The 14,926-nt window shown below is 40.6% G+C and overlaps 1 protein-coding gene across 1 annotated transcript; it reads left to right on the top strand.

Moving 5' to 3' along the window:
• The first annotated feature begins 10,256 nt into the window (after positions 1 to 10,256).
• Positions 10,257 to 10,905, top strand: LOC147883162 (uncharacterized). The gene is made up of 2 exons (XM_087400097.1): positions 10,257 to 10,514; positions 10,614 to 10,905. The coding sequence occupies exons 1-2, from the start codon at positions 10,314 to 10,316 to the stop codon at positions 10,716 to 10,718; spliced, it is 306 nt and encodes a 101-aa protein (XP_087256223.1). The 5' UTR covers positions 10,257 to 10,313; the 3' UTR covers positions 10,719 to 10,905.
• The last annotated feature ends 4,021 nt before the right edge of the window (positions 10,906 to 14,926 follow it).

Raw genomic sequence — 14,926 nt, 5'->3', positions numbered from 1 at the left:
TAGACAAGACTTTTGAGCACTTTGGAAGAGAAACCAATGGAAAAATGGAAGAGACACTCAAGAGAGAGAACCTGAAGTGACCTTCATTACCAATAGAGTGAGGCTCCACTCTAATGCAACTCAAAATACTACAAACACAAGGAGAAGAAGAGGTTTCATACATACAAGAGGGAGCAGAAGCTCTAAGACTACTCATAGAGAGAGAATGAACTAGAGAGATGGACTCAAGAGTCTACATAAGAGAATATCTACAAAAGGGAGAGAAGGCTCATGGAAGAGGCTTGAGGAGACTAGAGCTACAGCAATGGAAGAGATGATGAACAAGGGAAAGGAGGGCTCCTTTTATAGAGATTTTGTCACCCTCCTTCACCCATTTACAATTGTTGCCTATAGATTCCTTTCCCCATCAATCACATAAGCTCGTATGTCACCATCCATGTCCTTTTTGGCTACTCTTGCCATGTGTCCCATCAAAAGATGCTTAAGACTCTTAAAATATTAAGAAAGTCAAGAGTCTTCCCACATGGAGCCCATAGGGGCCCTCTCTTTTCCATATGTCCACATCCTCCTTATTCCACATAGGAATTCTAGAAGGATTCCTCTTGACTCCACACTCCTCCACATGCCTTCCATATGCTTGGCATGTGGCCTCTCTTATAATATTGGAACACATGGACATGAGCCCACCTCTTTATATGACTCACTCTTCCTATTTTCTAAAAACCCCATAATATCCCATACACAAATAACTCTCACCCCATACCAAGGTATTTATCATTCATACACATGGTATTTACAATGATCCACTCCACTCATCCTCTCAATCCCATCATATAATATCTTAGAAAGTAGAAATAAGTGAGAGCCGCTAGGCTATCACCTGCTACTCAAACTCTTATCAAACATAGAGAAAAACAATATCAATGCCAAATAAGAAATATCAATTTTTAGCATCACAGTACCTAGAGGGTTGACTTGACTTTAAAGTGTTGGGTAGAGGCCTCGATGTGTTGTCTTCTTAGGAAGTCCCGTACGTCTAGAAAATTTTGTATTGCTCTAGCAATTGACTATATCAAGGGGCTGTTGAGCAGGATGGCTGGAGGGGGTGGCACTCAGATCGACTCTGAGCCTCTTAAGGGGGGGCCACTAGCTCTTCTTCTGTTGGGACATCTCCCATGGATTCCTTGTCAACTAGTCCATAACCAATGGGTGGTTGTTGCTCCAACATGTGGCAAAGTATGGGCATGTACAGGATTGGATTGCGCAAGATGCTACCATGTGTCTCCAGGTCTTCCCTCCTTTGCATGTAGAAGTAATCGGCCCAATTGGTGTATTGTGGCTCCACCATCCAAGCGAGGATGTTCAACACTATTGATAATGACTGATGGTAATTTGTGTGCTTAACCTGTGTAAACACTGGAGCACTCTTTCTGAGTTATCCTGCTTAGGCACTATCAAGTCAGAGAAGTGGATGCAGCCCTTGCTCTTCTTTTTGTCATGATTGCAGTTCTTACTGAGGGGCTCGTGCAGATTCTTCTTTTTTGTATACTTTTCAGCAATGAACGAGACATTAAAGGCAGGGCACACCACGTCCACATTGAGGTGGTGGAAGTGGGGTTCCATGTTGCATCACGGAGTATGCCAGCATGTGAATTGGAGTTGTATGCGGTGGCAATGAACTCTCGAGTAGATTCATGTTGAGGTGACATGGTAGGCGGTCCGCCATTGGCTTGAGGCCTATCATCATCAGGGAGGCATGTACCTCTTGATCATTGAGCACTTGGTACACAGCTGCATTGTGGAAGTAGAGGGTATAATCTTGTCCCTCATACATAATGGATTGCATAGTCGTTGAGTTGTTGGGGCCATGCATCCTCGAGCGAGGAGTGTGTGAGTGATCTCACGACCTTGTACTCCCCATGTGTTGGATCTGGATTGCACTTTTGAGATGAGAGGGAGGGAGGGGTTGCTACCACTATGGATGGAATTTGACAGACCTATTGAGTCGAGATCTCCTCCTCTGTTTGAAGTTCAATTGCCAGGATGTTGGATGCCATTCTATTTGACCCTAAGGGCATGCTTTGGGATTTAGAGGGGCCAGTGGGGCAATGGATTGGGGGGTGGAGGCTAAGGTCCCTTTTGAATTTGGAGAATTTTTTATCGATATACATGGGGAAGAAGGAAAATAGGCAAGTAATATAGGAGTCAATGGAGGAGGACGAGGCTGAGGACATCCAAATGGTGGCAGGGAGGTAGTATAGAAGGAAGCAGGTGGCTATAGAAATCCGGGTAGAAAATTGACAGAGTTTGGTTGTTTTTGCTAAGGCAACAATCCGAGGGATAGGGTGCCCTTTTATAGATTTTAGCAGCCCAACAACAACTGGGGGGATAAGAGTAAGGCAATGGGTTAATAGGATAGGAATAAGTCGACGGGTCGATGGGATAGCTGTAAGGTGACGATCTGACAAGATAGGAATAAGGCGACAATTTGATGGGATAGCTATATAAGGCGACAATCCGGTGTGATAGCTATAAGTCTACAATCCAACAGGATAGGAATAAGAAAACGGGTCGATGGGATAGCTGTAAGGTGACAATCCGATAGGATAGGAATAAGGCAACGGGTCAGCAGGATAGCTTTAAGGCAACGATCCAACATGATAGGAATATGGCAACGGGTCATTGGGTTGTCAGAGTTGTGGAGAGGAGAAGAGTAGAGGGAAGAGGAAGAAGAAAAAAAGGGGGGCTACTGATGCTAAGGGTGCTACTCGGAAGGGAAACAGAGTGGATGGACTTGGAGATGCATAGACACATGAGATCAGTGTGAGGGGATGCAAAATATGGAAACAAGTATTTTCAAAAAAAGGCCAACAAGCAAAAAAGTGAAAAATCATTGTCCGTATTCACCTAATGCTGACCCAAAATGAGGTGGGTGGATTGTGTAAATCAAGGACTCATGAGCTGCTGGTGCATGTTTGGTGAGATGCCTACTGTACAGACTCACCTAGACCTAGACTTGATGACGGTGAGCCTCAAGGAGGCTCGATTATGAGAAATGCACTGAAGCTAAACGCCGAACAATAGCATACCTCATCACTGGCCATATAGAGCATGTGATGAGTTGGTGCATCATCTTGGTTGTCAAGCGTGTGTCGGTGCTATGACATTTGCTTTGGTGGATCTCTCCTTGAGCAAAGCGAGTGGGTTCACTACAAGGCATAGGCCCTTTTCCGACGAAAATACCAATGTTTTTTACACTATTTTTTTTTAAAAAAACGGGTGTAAAGGTCGTTATTTACGTCGTTATGAGCATCAAAAAAGAACAGTCACTATATAGGCATCGCTATATAGTGATGCTAATAAATGTTACTATATAGCGACTCTGGTAAACGTCGCTATATAGCAACACTAGTAAATGTCACTATATAGCGACGATTAACAGAATTTAAAAAAAAACATTAGTGGGGCTAAACAGGGCCACAGCAAGCCTTGTTTTGCCCCACTAATGTTTTTTTTTAAGTAATTACAAAAAAAAGTTTTTTATTACAAAATTTCCCTTGCGAAAAGGGTGATACAAAATCGCTCAAATGAACCGATTGAGCAACAGAAGCATATACATGTCCAAGATATACAACATTGTTTGTTACAAAATTACCCTTTCAAAAAGGGTGATACAAAATCGCTTAAACGAGCCGATATACAAAAGGATATACATGGCAAAGTATATGCAAACTACTACTACTACTACTCATTCCAATCATCATTGTCCTCCTCGTCCTCATCTTGCTGGCCTGATCCTTGGCCCTTGTGAGCTGCCCCTGATCACTGGCCCTCGTGAGCTACGCTTGATCCTTGGCCCTCATCATCGCTCGCCTCCGATGATGGGATGCTCAAGCTTTGACTCTAAGAGTGAAACCATATTAATTGGAAATTAGATTGGAACTTAAAGAATAAAACAATTTAAAAAGTGAGGTTACAAGTAGGAGTAGACTTATACCGTGCGAGTAGCCACCTCATCCCAATCAACCGTCGCTCCCATTGCCTCCTACTCAATAAACCTACATGGCTTTGTTCCTATGCAAAATGCATGTCGCATCTCTGCATTTGTAGGAAGGTGACCCATCGCAGCTTATTGTGGACCCAATTCACATGAGTTAGATAAAGTGCATGTAATATGTAGTAAAACAAATAGAACAATACATTAAATGAGAAGAAGTAGACTTACCACGGTTGCCTCGAACACAAACCGTCCACCTACACCAAAGTGCAAAGTACCTACAGCATCCAACCGTCTCCTCTAGCCCTCCTCTGACCCTCGAACATTTCAGGATGGTCCCTGTTTTGCTTCTTGAAAAACTTCCAATCAACTTTGTCTGCCCAGCTGGGTTTAGCCCTCCCCTTTGTGATGGAAGTACGCAAGGTTGATCTACGATGCTTCAAGACCAAACCCATGTACTCTTGCATGTAATTCTCATTGAACTCCCAATTTGGGGGGTTAGGGTATTTTTCTTTTAATTCATCAATGACCACCTGCTTCTTTTGGTCATCTTGATACCGCCAATCAATAGCAATGCTGCTCTTAAAGTGGTGGCTCATCAAGCACCTCATGGTGGCCATCACTGCTTTGCCCTTTTTATCTTCTATTATCTCTCCAGTAGCCATGATTTAATAGGACAGGTCCTCAACTGGGTAAGGAGGACTCATGGTAGTAGTAGAGTCAGAACGAGTGGTGTTTGTGCGAGTGCTTTCAGAGCGAGGAGTAGTAGTGGGAGTAAGAGAGCACAAGGGACTTGACTGGTACTGGGTCTCGGGACCAAGGGGAGACCTGTAGGGATGTGAGTGTGCTGACTCGTCTACATCTCCCGAGTCAGCACAACATAAGCGACCCCTCTTACTCTTCCTTCCCTTATGATGGGCACGCCCAAGTGATGACCCCTCAGTCGAAGGGGCACGAGGGGACAGCTGGGCAGTAGGTCCAGCTGTCGGTGTAGGAGAGGGAATTGTTGAGGTCCTCCAAGATAGCAGAGAGAAGAATCTCACTGCCTCCTCATCGGTCATCTGTGCCACAAACTCGTTGGGACTCCCGATAAAGGCATGGGCTACTAGCAAAGGAGTTCCCTAAGGGGTAGTCACAGTGCTACGTCCAAGAGGAGTCGAGCCAAGGGTAGTCATCGTGGTAGACCCCTGAGGTGTTGCCTGAGGGGAATCAAAGTCCTCTGGAGAATAGAGATCATGATGTCTCCTCCTACTAGGGTTTCCATACTCGTCGGACGTGCGATGTGATCCCATGTCTAACGTAGACACAAACACGAAAACAAAAAACAAAAACCAAGAGAATACATTGAGAAAGCATATGCTTATGCTTATGCATGAGTATATGAGCATATGCTCATGCATAAGCATAAGCATAGGCATAGCCATTGGCATAGGCATATGCTTATGAAAAGAAGAGAAAAAGAGAGGAAAAAAAAAGAGAAAGAAAGGAGAAGGAGAAGGAGAAGGAGAAGGACATGCATAGGTATAGGCATAGGCATAGGCATATGCTTATGAAAAGAAGAGAAAAAGAGAGGAAAAAAGAAGAGAAAGAAAGAAGAAGGATATGCATAGGCATATGCTTATGAAAAGAAGAGACAACGAGAGGAAAAAGAAGAGAAAGAAAGGAGAAGGATATGCATAGGCATAGGCATAGGCATATGCTTATGAAAAGAAGAGAAAAAGTGAGGAAAAAAGAAGAGAAGGAAAGGAGAAGGAGAAGGAGAAGGAGAGAGGAAAAGAGGAGAAGGAGACATATGCTCATGCATAAGCATAAGCATAAGAGAAGGAAGAGGGAAAAAGAGCATAAGCATAAGAGAAAAGGAAGGAAAGGATATGCTTATTCTTATTCATGAGCATATGAGCATAAAGGAGAAAGAGAGAAAGCTTAAGCATAGGCAAATACACTCCAAATACATATGCTTATAAAAAGAGATCAAAAGAGGGGAAAGAGGGGGAGAATGCATTGAAGCTGAATGCCGAACAATAGCATACCTCATCACCATCCAGATAGAGCATGTGATGAGTTGGTGCATCATCTTGGTTGTCAAGTGTGTGTCGGCGCTGTGGCATTTGCTTTGGTGGACCTCTCCTTGAGCAAAGCAAGTGGGTTCTTGTGTTATTGTCTCTTAGGGGGTTCACCTCTAAACATTTTATTCTATCACATGTATTCAAAAGGAGGGGTATTTTAATTCCACTTTTAGAAAAAATTTAATAGGTTTACAATAACAAGAGGGATTCTTTGATTCTTAAAGGTTAGTTATGGGTTTCTGATTATGGAATCTTGCGGCCTACATCAGTCAACAATGATAAGTCCAAGTTTACTGCTATAGGTCCATGTTTATCTTCTGTGCTGACATTTAAAACTTTGAAAAATAAAGCTTCTTAAATGTTAATTATGGGATCTTGACACGGAAATCTAATGTCAACATGAGTTAGATTTGGGTGAAACCTGCGTTAAAGAGAGAATATGATAGGAGCAGTTAATGCCAACCCATTTTTTAAGATTTTGGAGCAACTTAAAAATGAGGAATTTGCAAATTTCTTAAAGGGCCCCAGAATGACTTTTCTTTTCTCTTAATGTTGGAGTGTGGTGGAATTTGACATGGTACAATAGTATGTGTTCTTGATCTCCTTTAAAAATAATGGGCTCTGACTTGATTGCTAGATTCATTGTTGAGGCATATTAGTCATGTAGGAATTTGATGCAGTGGAAAGGGAGAGTGAAATTGTGGGGCGATGCAAGCTTGCACAACAGCTTGTGGTAGAGTTCAACAGTCACTAGGAATGGTAAACCATTCGCATGGATTGATCTTCCTCATGCAAAAAGTGCACAGAGGAAAGAAATATGCTCTTCTTGGACTTGAGGAAGGCCTATTGGTAGGCAACATTGGCTATCATGGATCCACTCTGACTTTAATGATAGGAAAACAACATTGATTGAAGAGACCTTGAATAATATGAACCCAAGGGATGTCCATCTAATCGCACAACCTCCAAGAACGAGAGGGTAAACTAGTGCAATATAGGAAAGTCTTAGCTTCGCAAGATTACGACAAGGATAGTGTATAAAAAGTTGATGTCAGTCATTTTTTTCATTTCTCAATGCCAAATGAAGCTTAGATGCAATCCTAAATGGTGGAAGGCACATAAAAGGGATATTTGGAAGGGGTTTCAAACTAGTACTAGGGCAAGTTTCATGCTATGGAAAATACCACATATGTGGTTTCCCCTGAGGGGCACACTCACGAAGTGATTAAAGGTTAATCCTTATTGCCCATAGAGCAAGATGAGTGTTTAAGATGTAACTCATCTACTTTGGTCATGTCCTACGACTAGAAATACATATGGTGTAGGTTGGCTATCACTATCAAGAAGGTGGAATTGATGGCATAATTTGAGGATTACCTGTGCTCAAGCTAGGCGGCGGTTCGAGTGAAGACTTTCATAAATTTTGACATTCTAGTGTGATGATTTATGTTCAAAAAATATCATGCATTGCTTACTTTTACGGTTGTCCTACCCGTGATATTGTGAGTGAGCAATTGTGTTACATACAAACAATAATTTCTAAAAATGTTTGGTTTTTGCAAGGGTCAAGGAAGAAGGAGGGGTTGAAGGAGGGTGGAAGAAAGGGGTCAAAGTATGTGTTTTTCTTGTGCAATTTCCATTTTCAAGGAAAAAAATAATGGGAGGAGAGCCTCCTAGGAGGCCGCGATATCACGGCCTCTTGGGAGGCTCCTCCTGCCAATTTTCTTTGGGCCATAACTTAGTCAAACGGACTCCAAATATGGTCACGTTTGTCACAATGATCAGAAAGATATGAATGAATCCATTTATCATGCTAAAGTGTCAAAATTCTAGAGCTTTAGAAAGTTTGTACTTATCTCATTAGAGCTAGACCTTATCAAACTCTATATTTTCTTATAACCATGGATTTCTCTCATATAGAATTCGGGTCCTTGGTTTCCTCCCTCCATCTCGGAGGTGTATACATGGTCATGTACATATGAAGGTGATCTATATTATTTAACATCATGGTCATAAGGTGATCAATAATTTATTAGTTCCATAGTTTAAACATTTTATTCATATGATCATTTCATTTACAAAATGGATCAAATTATATGGGTAGCATAAAAATCAATGAGCTACAAATAGCTATATGTGATGGGTTTTGCTAGGAGAAGCTTCTATATCATGGGTGGGACTATTGTTGTTTGTACGTAACTCTACAAAATAAAGAAACCCCTTCAACTCACGTGCTACCTTACATAATTTTGAGTGACCACCTCGAGGTGTAGACATTGCAACATTCACCCTTTTGTATCCATTGAATGATTGCTAACTTGCATGGATTTATTATTTATCAAATTATAGATTTTCTCTTTGTATGTTGTCAAGAATTTTCCATTTGGTATTCATTGAATGATTGCTAACTTGCATGGCTTTATGAGTTATCCAATAGTAAGTTTTATCTATGTAAAAATAAGTGAAAACAATCTCTGATAGTGTCATGTAGATTCAACCATTTTAAGTAAAAAAGTATTGCTACTATAGGTTTAAACAAAGTTCCTCACAAGCATCGCTCGAACTCTGGGCTCGTTGGAATGCACTTGCTCATCAGTGTTTCGACTTACTCGCATAGTTTATGCTGAACTCCAAAAGGAGGGTGGCTCTCATGGTTGATCCAACAGGCCTGTTGTCCACACTTACAACCTACTAGCCATATTCATATGCTCTTGTGTTTTTTGATGTCTGGACTATATGTAACAACATTGGATTCAACCAACCGAGTCAAGGTAGGATACCATGAAGATGTGGTTGTGGGTCATTTAAAGGTTTTGCTAATCCACTTGGGGTGATAGTCCCATGATAGTATGTAGAGGTGATGCTTAATTTGGTTAGTTTCTTTCTACTAGAGTTAAAATCTGCTAAAATTTTGATTCTCTCCCCTCTCTATCTCTTGTCTAGTGCCAGCTAGTCTAGGTGCTTTCACTGTTTATCTTTCAAATCTTTGGTTTCCCCCCTCTTTCTCTATTCACTTCGACTCTACTCTCTTGTGCTCTACCATCTGCCCTCTCTCTATCTATTGTCTGTGCTAGCTAGTCCAGGTGCTTTCTCTATCTATATTTTGTTTCCCTCCTCTTTCTCTACCCACTTCTACTCTGCCCTCTCGTGCTCTACCATTTGCCCTTTCTCTCCCTCTCTCCGCTCCTGCCTAGTTTTCCCCCTCTTGTACCCACCCTCTCTCTCTATGTCCCTGCCTACTCTGCTCTACCATCCTCTATACCCACCCTCTCTCTCTCTCTCTCTCTCTCTCTCTCTCTCTCTCTCTCTCTCTCTACTCACCCTCTGCTCTGCTCTACCTTCTCTACCTTTGTTGGAGTTGCTCCCTCCCTCCACATTGCATTGCTTTGTGTTGGAGTTCATGGCCAACATACGTTTATTAATGAATGGGCATACAAAAAGTAGGGTGTGCATCGTATGTCGAGCCTCCACTGCACATCCAAACCCCATCCATCATGAAAATAGTGCTGACAACAGGATTTGAACCATTGTCGACCAATGAAGAGGTTTCTTTCGTAGTTATGTTGGCTATCTTGAACTATTTGTTATAGATGCGTTCGCTTTTTGTTTTTGCATGTCCTCTATGTGTGTCACCGCACATTGCCATCCCTATTGCGCATAAGGCAATGTGTGTCCACCCTCAAAAAGTTCTCTTCTCTTAAGACCCCTAGCAAACATCCAACATGTGGCAAAGATTAAATATTAGAAACCCATTAACTCCACACATCATTGGAAAAGCAATACCTAGAGGCTAGAAGGTAGTTTGGAAGATGGATGCAAGTAGCAATTGCATGCAAGAACTAATCTCTATGAAAATTTTCTACGAGGAAACTCCTAAGAGGGATGGTTATCATTTGCTCACATTTTGATTACATGCGAGTAAACTACTAGTAAGCTTTTAGAATGGAATCTCACTGAGCTGACGGCTTCACGAAGAAACATCCAGCAAGGCTTGCAGCGGATGGTTATTATTCGCTCAGATTTTGATTTTTAGACGATGACGACCAAATCGTTATTCCCACTCAAAAAAGTTCAGTCACTCGAATCCGATCCTTCAATTCGTGGCAACCGTCATTTACCCTTTCTCGTCACTGGATCGGAGCATTTACACCATAAATAGCCCAGCTCGGTCAAGCAATCCCAGCAAACTATCATCCCCATTTTGCCTCCTCCTCCGTTTGCAGTCCCTCTATTTCTCAGTTTTCACCGCCATGTCTTACCACAGGCATTCCGACGTCGAGTTCGTGAACGACGCTTCCTATGAACAGCCTCGCTACTACGTAGAGGTGCCCCCGCCGCCTCCGACCTACGCTGTGGAGTCTTACGAACGCAATGAGCGCTACGGCGAGCGACCTGGCATTTATCGCGAGCCAGGTCCTGAGCGCGGTCAATACATTCGCGAAGAGTCCGTGGTAAGACTTGATCTGGCTGTTTATTGAGTAAAAACAAGGGTTGGCAGCTGGGGGTTATCATCTCTATGACTCTGCGATGTCTTTTGTTGGTGTTGGCAGCGCGAAGTGGAGAGGGTGAAGCTTGACCCGTACGATGCTCGTAGAGTGGCAACGGAGGCAGAGCTTGCAAGAGGTCGGGGCTCTCCAGTGTATACGAGGATGTAGGAGCTTCAGGATATCCTGTCTACGAGCAGCGAGGAGGGTGCTAAATACCTCGTAATGGCCAGCAAGGAGATCACTATATCCAAGGAGTGACGCTTGGTAAAATAAGAACGGGCATCCTCGTTAACTAGCTATAACTTATAAGAGTGTATCGCTTATCCATAATTTACAAGAATATACACGATCTTAACCTTATATACCCTCTCGCTCTCTCTCTCTTCGGATTATTGCTACGAATCTCTCTCTCTCTCTCTCTCTCTCTCTCTCTCTCTCACACACACACACACATATCCACTTAGATTTGCTTTTAAAACGTCAACTTTTACAGAACTTTTATTTTATTTGGATGTTTTACACTTCTTTGCAACGTGCACATGGGCACTACCTCGTGATAGCAACGTTTTTTTATGCAAATGATATATTCAGTGTGTTGGGCTATTAGAAGGTAGTTTTAGTATGAAAGTAAAAGATTTGTAGAATGATCTCCATAAAACTCAATTGACTTTTTTTTTAATTTATAAAGGAGAATCAATGCTAACAAAAGTTGTATACTTACACTGAGTGATTTTAAAAGTGAATTTTGCAAAAAAGCTAAAAGTTTCAGAAGGTTGGGATTACCGTTCTTGAGCCTTCTAACGTTTTTGAATTGTAAACACCCTCGGGTTATATATAGCAACATCACTATAGCCTTCAATTTGTTTCTTGAAAATGGAATCACACGAATTCAAATCATGAACCTCAAACCACATTTATCTGCATCCAAGATTATACTGATCAATCACCAAGAGCAACTAAATTATAATCAAACATCATGAATGATCTTTTATCACTTCTACGATAAAAAGGAACAATGTCATCATCTATAAAAACTCATGGACAAAATTTGACACAATTTGTATGGAATGGGTGCGAGCTCTATGATGTAGCACACAAGTATCACACACATGCTGTTTTTAACTTTTGCTCCCACAGAAAGACATGCTGTTTTTAAGCTCTTAAATATGAGCCGATATGCCCTTGTACTTATCGCTGCAGTATCACAAACTCCCTATGCACTAGTTGCATTGAAATGCTCCACAACTTTATTCATTGACTCAGATTTTATCTCATATTTTAGACTTTTGAAATTTGGATATTGTATAGCAGACTCCAACATTTTTTTCATAAACACTTCACCCATAGCACTATAGTATTCATCATGGATAGACATGAGTTCTGAAACACTCCTACAAGTTCTCACTCGACGCTTCTAGTGACCACTTTTCTTGGATATTTCATCCATCGGATGCAATTTCCTCTTACGTAGTCTTCTTCTCTACGCCATCATATGCAGACATTCGAACACTTGTAGCTTGCATAGATGATATTAAATGTTGATTCCAAGCCTCCAACATTGCAATCCTTTTGTCTCTTTCACTAAGCAAAGATTGATATTGGCTGTGAAGGTACTTGCACCATGACCAATCAACCTTTGATAATATCCTAACAAACCAGTCTCATGCTTACACAGGAAGTTTATTAAGCTGAATAGTCCATGGAATTGCAGAGTCTGATAAGTTTGTGGATGTACTAGATATATTTTTCCTTCTAACCACAAATCCATATGTGTTTTTCCTTGATTTTGAAGAGCTACTAAATCACTTTTGCTTGTTGAGGAGGATTCATTCCTCTTTAAAAATGGTGCATTCTCTACATCAATTTGAAAATGGATATCCACCTTTTCTTTATTCTGAGGGGCTTGCATGATTTCATACACTTTCCACCTAATTTAATATAGCATTGACATCAACAAACAATATATAAACATGACATGTTTCAAAAAAGTATCAAACCAGGCAAAAATGGAAACCCCAATTGCATGCAAAATCTAACGATTGAAATATACAAATTCAAAAAAGCATTTACTTATCTTCAAACACTGTTAAACTATGTAAATGAACAATATCTCAAAGGGATCTTTGAAGGAAAAACGTGATCAAACTTGTCCTCCTCAGTGGTCCCTCTTGTAATCTAGGATGTTGAAGTTGATGGATTTTTCTCCAAAACTAATTATATGCTTCCAAACAAATCCAAATCTATTTCAAACCATCTTCTGTAAAAAACCTTAATAGTAAGAACTCGTGTATCTTTTAAAACAAACAAATCTTTCTACCTCTTCAAATCATGTATTAAAAGAAAACAACACAATTACCAAAAAAAACTACAAATTAACTGCTTCTTCAAAGTTGCATCATAAAATCTTGTTATTTTCATTGTTCTAAAGGTTTTCTCACTTGAATCTCCATGCAAGTTGCTCTGATAGACCCTGATTCGACTTGAAAGCTAAAAACATTCTAAAACTACATGAATGAGTAGTACTTGATTCTTGGAGCAAGGTTCTTTGAAAGAAAAATGTGATCAAACTTGTCCCTCCCAGTGGTTCCAAATGTGTTCCAGGAATGATGAAGTTGATGGTTCTTGCTTCAAAACAAATTATATGCTCCCAAACATCTCGAAATCTATTTCAAGCAATATTCAGTAGAAAACTATCGATAGTAAGAGTGGAAAAGCTCATTTCTCATGAAATTTCTTACAAAACAAACAAATCTTTCAACGTTTTCAAACCATGTAATAAAACAAAACTACACAACTACACAAAATGAACTACAAACTAACTGTTTCTTCAAAGTTACATCATTAACAAACAAATCTCGTCATAATCACTATGTTGGATTGTTCCAAAGATTATCTCACTTGAACCTCCCACTACTACACATGGATCCTATTGCGATGTTTAAGTACCGACATTTAGTGCGCGCGGGGTGCTAATTGTCGGTATGAAAAGCGCATCCCACAAAGCGTCGCTATATAGCGGCTTTTGGCAAACGTCGCTATATAGCGACGATTACAAAAGTTACTATATAGTGACTTTTAAGTGTCGCTATATAGTGACACTGAGATACTATTTTATAGCGACGTTTTCCAGAGAGGTTTTTTACTTATATAGGCCTTAAAAGTTAGTTTTTTCCAATGACAAATTTTTTTAAATTTTCATACATGTTTGATCTTTTGAGAGAATAAAAATATGAGAGCATGTACATCAAGCCTTTGAAGCTTATATATTCATGTCCAAGTTTGAGATGAAAAAAATCAATGAAGAGCATCTACATCAACTGTTTCATCTTGAGCCAAGTCTAAGGTGCCAAACAAGTCTATCTCCAACTCTATACCAAGTTGATCTCCTATATCATCATCGTACTCTAGCATCGTACGTTCACCTAAAAGTACTTGATCATCTTATTCAATAAAGTGTGGTGATTCTTAATGATCGTTGTCTTCTTCCTCAATATCGTGATCTCCATCTTCCTCCCATGCGATGTCATTATGCGCATCTTCCTCTCGGCTCATATTGTGATCTTCATCTTCTTCGCTAGATTCATTGGGATCAATTGGATCCGGCATTGGAAGTGGCATCTCCATATCCACATCTCTATCTTCAAAAATTTGCTTACTTCGTGGTGCAACTTGGATCACGTACCACCATCTTGGATCAGAACGATCCAGATGAAAAACCACCTATATTGAAGATGGGTGCCAGATGTCGTCAATTATATATATGAAATTATGCTCAAGTACATGTATTAATGGATCTTTAAAAATGAAAGCTTCGAATAATTAAATCATTAGTATGCACCTGCTCACAGTGCTCGGGAAGAACAAAAGTATCACTTTCATCGGTCCAATGTTTGGTGGAGTCTATTGCAAAGAAACCGCTACTATCTTTTCTCACTGTCGCATGGGGACCGTTGTAAATAGTTCTAGACCATTTTACATCAAGAATGAAAATACTAAGTCGTCTGAAATCAACTTCATATATTTTGCGTATGTTCAACTGTGAGGAGAGAAGAAGTTAGCCATGACTCCACAATCATATGTGACTCTCTTTGAATCGATGCGTTCCACACGAAAATGTCATCCATATGACCATAATGCACTGTACTTTTTGTACTGTAAAAGAGCATCATTAAAACAATGAAGATGCATCTATTTTATAGCGTATATTGCCACAAATAATTACTTAATTACGTTAAGAGGTAAGAAACTTACATGCATCATACATCCAGATGATAACTCTCGCTCGCGCTCGTTTATTATCTCTCCATCGCATTCGGCTTTACGTAGAGCTAGTTGTAGCCAATCAAGTGACATGTGAGTGGGGAGAAGAGCCAGAT

The sequence above is a fragment of the Dipteris shenzhenensis genome, chromosome 28 (genome assembly GCF_047967505.1).
Source record: "Dipteris shenzhenensis isolate YYH24624 ecotype China chromosome 28, Dip_SZ_1.0, whole genome shotgun sequence".
Taxonomy (NCBI): Eukaryota; Viridiplantae; Streptophyta; class Polypodiopsida; order Gleicheniales; family Dipteridaceae; genus Dipteris; species Dipteris shenzhenensis.
Note: the sequence above shows the minus strand (reverse complement) of the source record. Positions and strands in the feature narration are given on the sequence as shown.